Source organism: Oryzias latipes, chromosome 4, assembly GCF_002234675.1.
Source record: "Oryzias latipes chromosome 4, ASM223467v1".
NCBI lineage: Eukaryota > Metazoa > Chordata > Actinopteri > Beloniformes > Adrianichthyidae > Oryzias > Oryzias latipes.
The window spans coordinates 1,425,019-1,438,208 of NC_019862.2; the positions used below are offsets into that span (position 1 = coordinate 1,425,019).

At 44.0% G+C, this 13,190-nt stretch overlaps 2 protein-coding genes across 4 annotated transcripts in view; one reads left to right on the forward strand and one right to left on the reverse strand.

The window, feature by feature from the left end:
* Positions 1 to 1,353: 1,353 nt before the first annotated feature.
* Positions 1,354 to 9,599, reverse strand: dohh (deoxyhypusine hydroxylase). Of its 2 annotated transcripts, XM_004067557.4 has the most exons (6): positions 9,413 to 9,599; positions 8,750 to 8,859; positions 7,194 to 7,361; positions 5,766 to 5,842; positions 2,037 to 2,286; positions 1,354 to 1,889 (listed from the first exon to the last, which is right to left on the reverse strand). In XM_004067557.4, the coding sequence occupies exons 2-6, from the start codon at positions 8,853 to 8,855 to the stop codon at positions 1,579 to 1,581; spliced, it is 912 nt and encodes a 303-aa protein (XP_004067605.1). In that variant the 5' UTR covers positions 8,856 to 8,859; positions 9,413 to 9,599; the 3' UTR covers positions 1,354 to 1,578. The 2 variants fall into 2 exon arrangements, with proteins under 2 accessions (XP_004067605.1, XP_023809694.1); XM_023953926.1 differs by lacking the exon at positions 9,413 to 9,599 and having other exon boundaries at positions 7,194 to 7,411; positions 8,750 to 8,854.
* Positions 9,600 to 12,609: 3,010 nt separating this feature from the next.
* Positions 12,610 to 13,190, forward strand: part of cherp (calcium homeostasis endoplasmic reticulum protein) — a 29,842-nt gene continuing 29,261 nt past the window's right edge. Inside the window, exon 1 of one of the 2 annotated variants that reach the window (XM_023953923.1) lies at positions 12,610 to 12,821. In XM_023953923.1, coding sequence (XP_023809691.1) covers positions 12,797 to 12,821 — 25 coding nt within the window. In that variant the 5' untranslated portion in view covers positions 12,610 to 12,796. The remainder of the gene's footprint in view (positions 12,822 to 13,190) is intronic. The other variant, XM_023953924.1, reaches the window with a different exon arrangement.

The following is a 13,190-nucleotide window of genomic DNA, read 5'->3' on the forward strand; positions in this document are numbered from 1 at the left end:
ATTAAAACAGTTCACTTCTCACACAGTTCCTGTCACTACAGGTGTTCCCCAGGGCTCCGTCCTGGGACCCCTGCTATTTATCATCTACCTTCTCCCTCTTGGTCAAATCCTCCATAAATACAAGATTCACTTCCATTGTTATGCAGACGATACTCAGCTCTACATCTCCACCAAGCCAAATTCCTCTCTACCTCCCACTTCCCTCACTGACTGCCTTCTTGCAAACAAATCCTGGTTCACTACTAATTTCTTAAAATTAAACAACGATAAAACTGAACTTCTCCTGATCGGCACCAAATCTGTTATAACTGCATCCAGAACTTCTCAATTCCCTTTGAAACCTCCTCCATTTCCCCCTCCCATCAGGTTAAGAGTCTGGGAGTCATCTTCGACAGCACCCTCTCCTTCACTTCACTCATCTTCACAGCATCACCCGGTCTGCCTATTTCCACTTTTGCAGCATCCGTCGTCTTCGCCCTTCCCTCAGTCCTCATTCCACAGCCGTTCTGGTTCACAGTCTTGTCACTTCCCGCCTGGATTACTGCAACTCCCTTCTTTTTGGTTTACCACAAAAAACTCTACGTAAACTACAGTATGTTCAGAACTCAGCTGCCAGAATTATCTTTCAAACACCTTCCTCCCAACACATCACACCTGTTCTCCAGCAGCTCCACTGGCAACCAATCACACACCGGATTACATACAAAATACTTCTCCTGACCTTTAAATCCATCCACAACCTTGCTCCATCATATCTATCAGTTCATGTGGCCATTCCCACCCGTACCCTCAGATCCTCCTCCCCCCTTCATCTGGATGTCCCCACTGCTCGCCTTGTCACTATGGGGGGCAGACCATTCAGCTGCTCTGCCCCCCGGCTCTGGAACTCTCTACCTCCGGACCTCAGAAACATTGGGTCTCTCTCACAATTTGCCAAAAAACTGAAAACTCATCTTTTCCAACTCGCCTATCCCCTCCGATAACTTCCTATTTCTGGCCTATTTATATTTTATTGTGCATTCGATTGCTTTTATTTTATTTTGTTTTCACTTTTATGTACGGTGACCTTGGGTTCCTTGAAAGGCACCTAACAAATAAAATTTATTATTATTACTTGTTTATTAGCGGAATTAAAATAATTTTTTTGTAGTTTTGTAAATCCCTCATCGAACCAATTCAATGTCGTGACCCAGACATCAAACTCATGAAGAAAGTGTATTGTTGCATCCCTATTGATAGCACTTAAATTTAGGCAAATGCACAATCACACAAACCACTGAGCAAACACACACACAGACACACACAAACCTGTTGAGTCAGGTTCAGAACCCCACACCAGATCAGGACACAAAGTTCAGAGCAAACCATCCCGGTTTTTTTATTTTTATTAACTGATGAATTGATGGCGCCCAATCCTGGAATCCTTAAAACTGGTCCAAACTGATCCAGAATGTGTAATGAGGCAGGAGGGAGCAGCCCAGCCCAGTCAGAACTTCAGTCTGGATCAGTCCGCTGGTTTCCCATGTCACACAGGACGAGCAAAAAGTCAACGGGGGACAGAAGCCAGTCCGGTCCCTTCTAACCCTGCAGCCGGACCAGCCCATCTGCATACTGGAACTGGTCACTGTTCTCGTACTCCAGCATGTCCAGCGCCACCTCGCAGCTTTCCTTAACTACTGGCTCCTGGTCTCCACGGTAACAGTGCAGCACAGCCAGGCACTCGTCTCTCCCGATGGAGCCCAGGGCCTCTGCTGCCTCGTGTCGCACCATGGGGTTTTCAGCCGCATGCTGCAGTGCCGCGCTCAGGGCCGGGATCGCCGCCGGGTGCTGCATCTGGCCCAGGACGTAGCCGATCTCGTGACGGAAGAGTGCGCTGGAACACTGCAGGCCTGGACACAGGGGGGGATAAATCAGACTCCACAGAACCAGAACCATGCCAGTTCTAACTTTTATTTAGGGGACAGAACCAACATCTGCTTCTGGCTCTGTGATGCTGTGTTTGTATGCGGTTCTGAATGTGGAGATTTGGGCCGTACCATCTGCGAGGGCCAGCACAGCATCTTCAGAACCTAGGTTCCGCAGGGCAAACATGGCCCGGTACCGCTCAAAGAGCGGTAGGTCTTCATCCAGTAGAGCGCGGCGCAGCTCCGGCACGCTCCTCCTCGGTGCAGGTGGAGCCGGGTCCACAGAGCAGTACGGGTTCATGTCAGTGGCGCCGTCCTGCTGCTCCCCGCCACTCTGCAGCCACTTCAGCCGGCTGACAGCCAGCTGACATGTCTCTGCCACCTGTGGGGGTGAGAAACCGCCAAGACGTCAGGAGGTCAGGCCCACCAGCACACATCACTGACTCCTCCTCCAGTGGAAGAGGAAGAAGAAAGATGAAGCTGCAGAAAATGGACTCTCTCCCAGATTAAGTACGGTTCTGCTGAAGTCCCAGTTACTGAAGGTCTACAGGTTTCTTCTTTTTCCTCTGAAGGTCTGGACTAGGGGTCATCCCACTTCAGCAAATGTACTCCATAAACATTTTTAAACAAAGCAAGTCAAAATGCACATTTTCAATTTATAAAACAATTCTTCTTTGAGGAGTCTCACTGTTTCCTTTACTTACTCAGGTTGTTAACCTGAATATAAACGTGACTTAAGTGGTTTATATGTATACAAATACAGAGACCCCCCCCCCACCCCCACAGCTAAACAAGTCCGTCGCTTTACTCATCATTAATGCTTTGTAAAACATTTATCAAAGAACATTGGAATATTGCTCAACATAGTTTTTTAGTCAGAGCAATAGACTGTACCATCGTGTACTTTATAAGACACATTAGGAGTCTGTGCCTTAAAACCTTGAGGCTGTGCTTCCTCCTCCATCAGTGAAGTGCCAGAGGTCATCTTTTTCCAGAAGAGGTCGGTTTCATCCATCATTCATTTATCTGAATGATAACTATTCTCCGTGGTTATCTTGCTCAGTTATCAGGATATTTTGGGGCTGTTTGACTCAGCTGATGCCATTTCTCCGTGCAGGGACACACACTTTGGTTATAACCATTCAGGAAGCGCTGGAAACAGCGGTGAAATATTCTTTTAGCTTTTCAACCTTCTGCCACATTTCAGGCTGCAAACATAAAGATATACAACTGCAATGTTTAGTGAAGAATCAACAACAACAACTGGGACACAATCATGCAGTGGAATCAAACTTATTGGATATTTCAAACTTGTTCAACAAATAAAAAACTGAAAAATTGGGCGTGCAAAATGATTCAGCCCCCTTAAGGTAATACATTGTAGCACCAGTATTTGCTGTGGTTCCAGCTAGGGTTGGGCGATGTCCCCTAAATTGGCCGTTGACGATGTTTGCTGTCAACCATCGGGATGGACGATGATATCGTCGTGGGGGGGGCTATTTTTAATATTTCGCTCTTACATAATTGCTATTCGTTATTTTACTTTATTACTTTCTTTTATTTCCCAACTAATGACTCATCCGCGATTATCCAGTATAAACTGAGGGAAGCGACTTTAACAAAAAAAGTAACAAACAAACTAGAAAAGAAGTGGTCCGCTCCCGCATTTAACTAGTCAAGTGGACCGGTGGAGCGCAGACTTACAGCTTTGAGTTTGAGTGGAGGGGGGGGGGGGGTGCTTTGTTACATGAGCGCTATGTGGGAGATTTAGAACTGCGATCCGTTCCGCAGCTCTAGGGGAACGGGCTACCGAACTCAGAACCGGGTCTAAAAGTGTGCGTCTGAGCAGAGGATCGTCAGCACACACAGCACTTTGGGGCGGTGTGAGCTTCAAAGCAGAAAGGCCGCTCAGTCCTTAGAAATCGTTCAAACAATCACGTGGATTTGTGTTTCCAGTCGTGTCCCGACTAAATAAAGGCTGATGTTATTCCCACATGTTTACGTGCAGCCAAGATGCAGATTGCAGCACCACCCAAAGCTAATGTTGTTAGCCCGTGTTAGCATACTGCTAATCCTGGCTTCTTTCCGGCTCCGTTCAGAAAAAGCACTGACCACACGGATTAAAATTCAAACGATGAGCGAACAGGTGTTTCATAATTATCGTAACATTATTAAAAGCACGTTTAGAAGATCATATCGTATTTTACCGAGCTGACATGTCAATGTATATAGCTGCTCGGCGCTGTTTAACATTGTTTTGTATTGAATTGTTACATTCAATAAAGTTTGAGAAAAAAATAGCCGCTCGGCGGAACTGATATCCGCTTCCGGTTTTTCAAACCCTACTGCGCATGTGCGAATCATTTATTCCGACCGAAAGTGTGACCCATGTGAACGTTTGTTATATTCTGAAAACATTTTTCTGGAACCATGTACACTGTTGGATTCTAATCCGACCATTGATCCGGTCAAGCTATTTTTCACATGTAACCGCGGCTTATGGTGTCGACTCCCAGCGTGGCGGGGGCGTGGCATCACGATGGTGTCTCTCCATCGGGATGTCAGTCACCCATCACGATGGACGATGATATCGTCCATCGGCACAACCCTAGTTCCAGCTGTAAGTCTCTTGGGGTTTGTCTCTATCAGCTTTGCACATCGAGAGACTGACATTTTTTCCTCCTTGAAAACAGCTGGAGCTCAGTGAGGCTGGATGGAGAGCGTTTGTGAACAGCTGCTTTCAGTTCTTTCCACAGGTTCTCCATTGGATTCAGGTCTGGACTCCCTGTCCCTGCTGAAGAAAAGCAGGCCCAAACCATGATGCTGCAACCACCATGTTTGACAGTGGTGTGTTTAGGGTGATAAGCTGTGTTGCTTTTACGCCAAACATTTTATGTATATCTTCAGGAAAGGGCTTTCTTCTTGCCACTCTTCCATAAAGGTCAGATTTGTGCAGTAATGATTGTTGTCCTATGGACAGACTCTCCACCTCAGCTGTAGATCTCTGTAGTTCATCCAGAGTGATCATGGGTCTCTTGGCTGCATCTCTGATCAGTGTTCTCCTTGTTTGAGCTAAATGTTTAGACGGACGGCCGGGTCTTTGTAGATTTGCAGTGGTCTATGCTCCTTCCATTTCAATATCATCTCTTGCACAGTGCTCCTTGGATGTTTAAAGCTTGGGGAATCTTTTTGTATCCAAATCTGGCTTTAAACTTCTCCACAACAGTACCTTGGACCTGCCTGGTGTGTTCCTTGTTCTTCATGATGCTCTCTGCACTTTAAACAGACCTCTGAGACGATCACAGAACAGGGGCATTTATACAGAGACTTGATGACATCCAGGTGGATTCTATGCATCATCATTAGTCATTTAGGTCAAGACTGGATCATTCAGAGATCCTCACTGAACATCTGGAGAGTTTGCTGCACTGAAAGGAAAGGGGCTGAATCATTTTGCACGCCCAATATTTCAGTTTTTTATTTGTTAAACAAGTTTGAAATATCCAATAAATCTCGTTCCACTTCACGATCGTGGTCTTCAGACTTCCTGAAAGTCCCTGGTCATCTTCTCCCTCCTGGTTGACATGAGAACAAACCAACTGGCTGTTTAGAGGCTGACCGAGGTACAGGGCCTGTGCTGTTCATCATTGATGGGAGTTTGTCTACTGCTCCATTTGTTTGGGTGATAGAAAACAGTATAGCTTTAACCCAAAGTCTACGGCCGACTACCAGTATGTGAGCACTTCCAACTGTTTCTGCCCCCTGAGGAACACCTCCAATGAGAAACAAACCCCGATCAACTTCAGCTCCATGGACAGAGACCATCGTCAAATGCAAGAGTGATGAAGGTTGACCTCCTACCTCAATGACCGGATCCCGACTGTACTCCTTTAGAAGGTCAAGAACCACAGGATCACCGATTGCTCCAAGAGCCTCCCCTGCAATCAAGAACAGAATTTAGCTGAAACTCACCATTGGGGAGGCAGACTTTGCTCCATCACTGTAGATATCTGAGATCATTTGATGAGAGCAAAGACGACCTGCAGAGCTAAAAAAAACTGTGCCTCCAGGGCTGAAGTCTATGCACCCTAGGGACTCTAGTCACTTCAGACCTGTGGTCTTAACCTTCCTTTTGATGAAAACCCTGGAATCCTCAGCCATCTTTAACTGCTGGCATACCCAGAGCTGGGCCAGTGACCAGCAAGACAAGGAGATTAATTGGTGAAAATGCATAGCCTGTATGTTTGTGGATTGGGGGGACCGGCATGCCTGTGGATTTAGTCTGAACCAGTACGGGTCTGTCAGCTTTTGGGCACTAAAACTGGGATGGGTTGTTGACCAGGTTTGTGCTAGGTTGTCTAAATGGAAGACAAGACAATTCTGATGCGCAACTTTGAAATTTCATTGAATCTTTTTTATTTTTGATCAACTACTGACCACACATTACTTTAAATATTAATCAAAACATTAGGCAAATTCTCTAGATTTTGAACGTCATTAGAATGTCTGTTCTTTATGGCATGAGTTTATTTTTAGAAATACATAGTTACCACGAATAATTCTAGTCTATTAAACCCTTGTTTTAAAATAGAAGATGAGATGAATAAAACATATTCATGTATTTTGTGTGTCTAAGGAAATGTAACTATGTATTTAAAAATAAAAAAACAACGGTTGCTGGATTGGAACCCTGGTCACTTTTAGGGGAAAAAAAATCAAGTATGAATATTTGTGATATCTGAGATCACTGATTCATGATCTTTATGAATACGTAGTAAAAGCACACCTTAGACCACATGTGTCAAACTCAAGGCCCGCGGGCCAAATGTGGGCCACGAGAGTTTTTAATTTCTTAAAATGAAAAATAAAAATTGGTGTGTATTTATTCATATCTAGGGGGAATTGGACTTGAAATATGGGATTAGGCAACTATAGATGAGGACTTAAACACTGTTCATATAACATAACCTGACAGAATCAAATGTAAAAGGATTTATGTTAGAGGAACAAGCAAACATATGTTTCTATGCAACTGTAATTGTCACTTTAAAAAGTTATAATAAATACATAAATGAATTTTTTAACATTAAGGAGTAGTTACATTTATTTTCATTACATTTAGTTACATGTATAAGTTATATCTGGCCCTTTGAGGACAGACACTATACTGATGTGGCCCTCGGTTAAAATGAGAACTGAGGTCCAAAAACATTCCTCCGTACTGGAGTTACTGACTGCAGCGCTGACAGACATTATAGTGTTGTGGTTCTGGGAGTGAACACCAGTTACCTGCTTCATGTCGGACCATGGGCTCCTGCTGGGCGTCTCTGAGGACGGCTGTCAGAACAGGGATGGCCTGCCGGTCCTGCATCTGACCCAAGCAGTACGCCAGCTCATGCTTCAGTAAGGCAGATTTGTCGCTGAACGCCTTACCAATCCATTCTATGGCTTCGGCACCTGTCACACACACAGGTGCAGGCATGGGTCAGTCTGACCCACGCCTACACCTGTCACACAGACAGGTGTAAACGTGGGTCAGTCTGTCAGTAATTTCCTCTGAAGTGAGGAGCAGCTCATAAGTCAGGAAAAGTTCTGGGAGCCCTCAGCCTCAGACCCTGTAACCAAACAGCTCCACATCTCTGTGAGTCCTGATGGTGATGTTCTAACGTCATTAGACCAGTCCTTCTCGGGCGCTATGCCAAGCCAGGGGGGGCGCGCAGTAGTAGTGGTGCTTGGAGAGAAAAAAATCAGGTCCACTATGGGTTTCCTATTATCTGTTCTATGACAGAGTTTGTACCAGCCTGAAACTAATGCAGGAAAAGGGGAGGGGTAGTGGACGCACTTATTATCAAAACTCAGAACATGCTGCCCGTCACATACCACACACTGCAGCAGCGTGTGAGTGTTGCTGTACTGACAATGTTTGGCTCCACGTCTGCATGTGAGCAGTCTGTCTCACATCTAAAGAGCATTCAGACCTATGATCACGTTTAATAGATGGTCTCAACGCCTGCATGAAACAGAAACTCAACACGTATCAACCAGACTAGACCATCAGCAGAACCACCATGCAGCACCAGAAGTCACATCAATGCTAAGAAATACTCTTCATTTAATAGCAACAACATAACAATGTTAATAACAACAATGTTATTAAAAAGAATCCACAGACTTATTGTACTTTAAAATTGTTGAAATTACATCAAATGCACACATTCACTTGTATTTTGAGTTTTAAACATATTATAGAGGACTGAGTTGGACTGGGTGGCTGTTGAGTCGCGTTCTAAGTTCCAAAGTTCTTTGAACGCATCAAGCAGAGATGCTGATTGGTCTTCAGTTCTGTCGCTCAGCCTGATGTTGGGGAGTTTGGACCAACGTGGTTCAGCTATGGGCGAATAAGGAAATAGGAGGGCTGGTGCAGGAGCAGGGAATAAAAGGTTGAGGGGAGCGGTCTAGGCGGGAGAGATTCAGGAGTTGCTGAATTAGTTGTACGGTGTTGGTTACGGCCTGCAGTAACTAGAATATAGAACCTCAAAAGAGGTTAAGTCTCTGTGCCTCAGTGTGGGAAAGGGGCTCTACATTATTGTATGGCTCTCACGAAATTACATTTAAAAATGCCTAGGATAGCACACGGGTTAAGCAGTTTGCTGCATAACAACACAGATGCATTGACCATCACATCTCAAATATAACCAACCCCTTTTCTGGGTCAGGTTCAGAACCGACCTCAGAGTCACAGAAGAATTACAGTGCAGCTTATGGGTTTGGATCCATCTTTGCAGCTGAGAATATCTGTTATCTATGTTCTGGAGAACCAGCAGTGTGATCCAAAGGGTCTTTACCTCCCAGGTTCTTCAGGGTGAACAAGGCTCGAAAGCGCTGGGTCAGGACCTGGCCCGGGTCCACCAGAATCCGCCCCACGGACGCAACCTGCTCCACACCTGCCATGATGCTGCAGACAGACATGTGGACAGGTGTGGCTCAGACAGAACATCCCTGTTTAGAAGTTTCATATTCACAAATCAAAGTTTTCCTCATCACAACCTTTCCCCTGTAATAATTAAAGAATTAGAATCTTATTTGCACACTATTTCTAATAGCTTTAACAAAGAGGCCATACATATTTATGAAAACTGTCTTTGAACATTTTCAATGCATAGCAATGATCTGTTTCTGTAATATTTATTTTGTAATAAATGTACCATCCCCTGGCATTCTCGTTGTTATGACTATTGTTCTTGTCATACATTTTGTTCTATTTGTTTTGAACAATAAAGTTAAAAAAACCCATCCCTGTTCAGGCTAGCCGGTACCGCCGAACCTGTCGAACTCCTTACACTTCCGCATGGTCTATAAAACTGGACAAGAACAAGAGGCTATAAGTATACTGCTGATCCACCCAAACCATTGGTGTGTGAGCCAGCCCTAGTGGTTAGAACCTAGGCCGGTTCGGTCCACATGCTGAGGAACCCTGAAGACAGAAACCCAACGGCACGAAAGCCTACCAGCTGATGCCACGTCACAGTCAAGCTCCTGGAGTGCAAACCCGCCAACCAGGTACCGGTCCCGACTCGAACCAGCCCGGTTTACTGAAATTAGAGAAAGTTTGTGAGCTCGTGGCCGTCAGCACGCGCTGCGGCTGGCTGCTGCTCTGCTGCCTGACGCTGCGTTGGCGCCCTCTGTGGGCCTGGAGGACCGGGACTTCCTTTGTGACAGCTGGAAATGAGATGAGATAAAGCCTTATTGTCATTGAACAGTCACACTCGGTACAAGTAAACAAAGGGAGTACCTGCAAAGTAAAAAAAATGCTTTTCTTCAGTAAAGGAGATGTTTCCTGTAAACTCTTCGTCAAGAAATTCATGAAAAGGTTGTGGCTAGAAGCCATTTGTTTTGTAGAAGCCATACTTTTCCACACAGATTTGTCCAAAAAGGATTGTGATCTGCAGTGAAAGCAGGAAGCAGGTGGAAGAACATCTACAGAGGTATGAGCTTTTATTTGTGCCACGACAATTAGAACAAAAGTCACAGTTTTTAAATCAAAATTTCTTTAAGCAAATCTTTCCATTTTGAAAACAAAATTATATGAAATAATAAGCTCCAGTTCATGGAAAAGAGGCCGAGACAGTTTCTACATTCAAAGTTAGGCTTAAAACTTTCCTCTTTGGACAGGCTTAATGTCAGACTAGCTAGTAATAATCAGAGAATATTTAACTTAATGTTAATGTGTTTAAATTAAACTTAACAACAACATTTAGTTGTTAGTAGGCTGCTAGAAGTTGAAGCTGGGGAAACTATGGTGCACTGGGGTTCTGTCCTCTACTCTCATCTACTTGTACTTTCCTCTATTCTTGATTATTATTCATCATTTAGTTCTCCATGACTCTGTTTGGTGCAGTGCGATTCATCTGTTGTCCCACTCCCCTCTCCCCTCTGGGGGAGGGGGAGTGCTTCCACATTCCAGTTGGCTGGACCGTGCTCCTGCACTTGGCTGTAGTCCTCACCTATGGCTTGTCCGTATCGTTGTTCATGTAAACAGTTCATTCCGATCGTGCGTCACTACTGCTCTGGTTTACGTCAGGCATAGATGGTGCTCTGCGGACGCCCGGTGTAAAGCGCGGACGCCTCTGCGCTCAGCCCTCGCCCCACAGGCTCCCTGATCTCCCTTCCTATCTTCTCCGACACCCCTGCCGAGGGGTTATTGAGATTATTGAGATTTACACAGAACATTCTATCTTCTAAATACGACCTTAACTACTGCAGAGCAGTGCCACAGATGCCTAGCAGTTGCTGTAATCGGGAGATCAAGATATTGTGATCTAGTGTGTCGAAGGCAGTAAAAGGATGTTGGTTAAAGGATGCGAATGTTTGAACAATGGCTGTATTTAAGAAATGGACTGAATGACCCCTCCTCCCTCAACTTCTGTACATATAAACAACTATTACTCAGTCATTCTATTGGTCAGAATAACCATTCTGGCTCTGATACATTTTTAAACATCTACTTACAAATCTTTTTTTTTTTCATATTTTTTCACAAATTATTCAAGTAATAAACTGACCAATCAGAGGCCTTAGTGAAAGCATGCAGTGCCCACTGGCCTCCACCTTGAACATTTGATTGACAGATTCCCCCAAGCCACTTTCAGTGGAAGGGGTATGGACTTTGAACAAGCTTACTCATGGTTGGTTCCAGCAGTTGCCATAGAAACAATGACTCAGGCTACATTGGACCAATCACTGCCATCAGGCTCCAACATGGCAACGTCATTTGGTTGGAGCCTGAGGGAAGCTATTTTCTAGAGGTGATGTCAGACCTACTCAGTCAATGAGAAGAGCGTGAAAACAGTTCATCAAAAGGAGCAGAATATTTCTCAAAGTGAAGATGAATTTATTATTACATCAATCATGGATTATTTGGATTATTTAAGTGAAACTTTTGTTCGTCATCCAACAGTAGGCGGTGGCTGCTTCACTTGTAGGCGGTACTTTTTTTACGGCCTACCAGCTACTTTTGAAGCCCTTGGACAATTTAGACTAAACACCAATGAACCTATTTTAAACTGTGGAAGGAAACTGGAGTTTTCAGAGAAAACCCACACATGCTTAAGGAGAACAACTCCAGACTGAATGGTCCCGGCTGGGATTCAAACCAGCTAACTAACCGCTGCCCCACCATCCAGCCCTTGATCCATAAATGATTTTTAAAAGAATTTGTTTTATTTTCTGAGAGTGTGGCCACAAACCAAGTTAGGAGGTTGAATTTATGTCTTTGTTTGCTTGTTTATTTTCTGCATTAGAGTTAATACCAAATTTGCCAGGAGAAGCAAAACACAATGAGATACTAAGAACAAGCATCAAACATTATAAAGAACTCACATATTTCATGTTTGATTTGCACTTTATCCCAGTAAAGCCCAAACATCAAAGAACTGAAAGAAAATTTGAGTTTTTTTTAGAATTAAGATGTTTTTTTGAACCTTTTGATAAAATCCATAAACAAATTATGCAAGATAACTTTTGATGAGAGATATATAGTATCAATTGTGATATATTTGGTGAGTTGGTAAGTTTTTTCTCACAACACTTTTAAAGATGCAAAAATATTTACATCAGTTTTATGGCGAAAAACACCTTATTTATTACCCGCTTTCTCAACTTACATACACACATTTTAACTGTTTTATAAAGAATTAGCCAGCAAAAAATGTGGTATCTTTAAATACAGCAACTAGTCATTAAAATGAATAATATATGATTTTTCTAAATAAAGTTTTAAAATTAGCAAAAACTTTCCTGCCCAAAATGTTTATTAGATTTAATGGAAGGAACCATTTCAAACGAGCAGGAAAAGCGTTTCTACTGTTCTAGCTGGGAAGAAAACAAGCACCAAGTTATATACAATGGGTTTTTGGGTATGGAAGCGATTCTGTAGCATACTTACAAATAAAAGTCAAAACCAGAAATGCTTTTTCATTTTCAAAATGAAACTGCATCAAATTACTCAAAATTAAAATGAAAAATCAATCCTTCAAAATGCTTTTTAATTTCTAATTAAAAACCCGCTTATTCTGTGTCATAATTAAAAGGAAATTGCAAAGAGTGGATTGCAATTTCATGTTCACATCCACCCTGCAACATTGTTTTTACTGACGGACCTACTACATTTGTATGAAAGCGTTCTCTTCACGCAGGATCCGGAATCAGTCTTCTGTCTTTCCTCCTCCTCCGCGGCAGGGGGCGCTGTGGCATCTGCAGCTGCATCCGAGGGAACTTCCGGTATGCTACGGCGGCTAAGCGCCTCCTGTTGTTGTTAACATTTCTCACAACTTATGGTGTAAAAGGGGCGCTTGTGACCCAAATCAGCCCGGTCTGCCCCAGCTCAGCGCACCATGGACATCCCTAACCCGCCTGAAGGTGAGCGTCAGATCAGCTCTGGTCGGGACCGCTAGCTATTCTTATCTGAGCGCGCGGCACTTTTTTGACGTAAGGAACCGCGCGCAACAAAGAACCTTTTAGAACCGTACCTCCCTGCGTTTGATCTCGTAATCCCCCGGGGTGTTGGTTCTCCTCGTTTTCATCATTCCAGCTACTGGCGGAGACCCACGTGAAAGCACAGCAGGCCTCTCGGCTCCGGCTTCATAATCATACTTAACGTAAAAAATCTGAAGCGGTCACATGAGCTGTTCGGAACCGATACAGAGCAGTTATGTGATTCTGAGCTGACACCAATACAATTGAGGTTCACGGAGAACCGGCTTCATACAGAACTGTGGCTAAAATCTA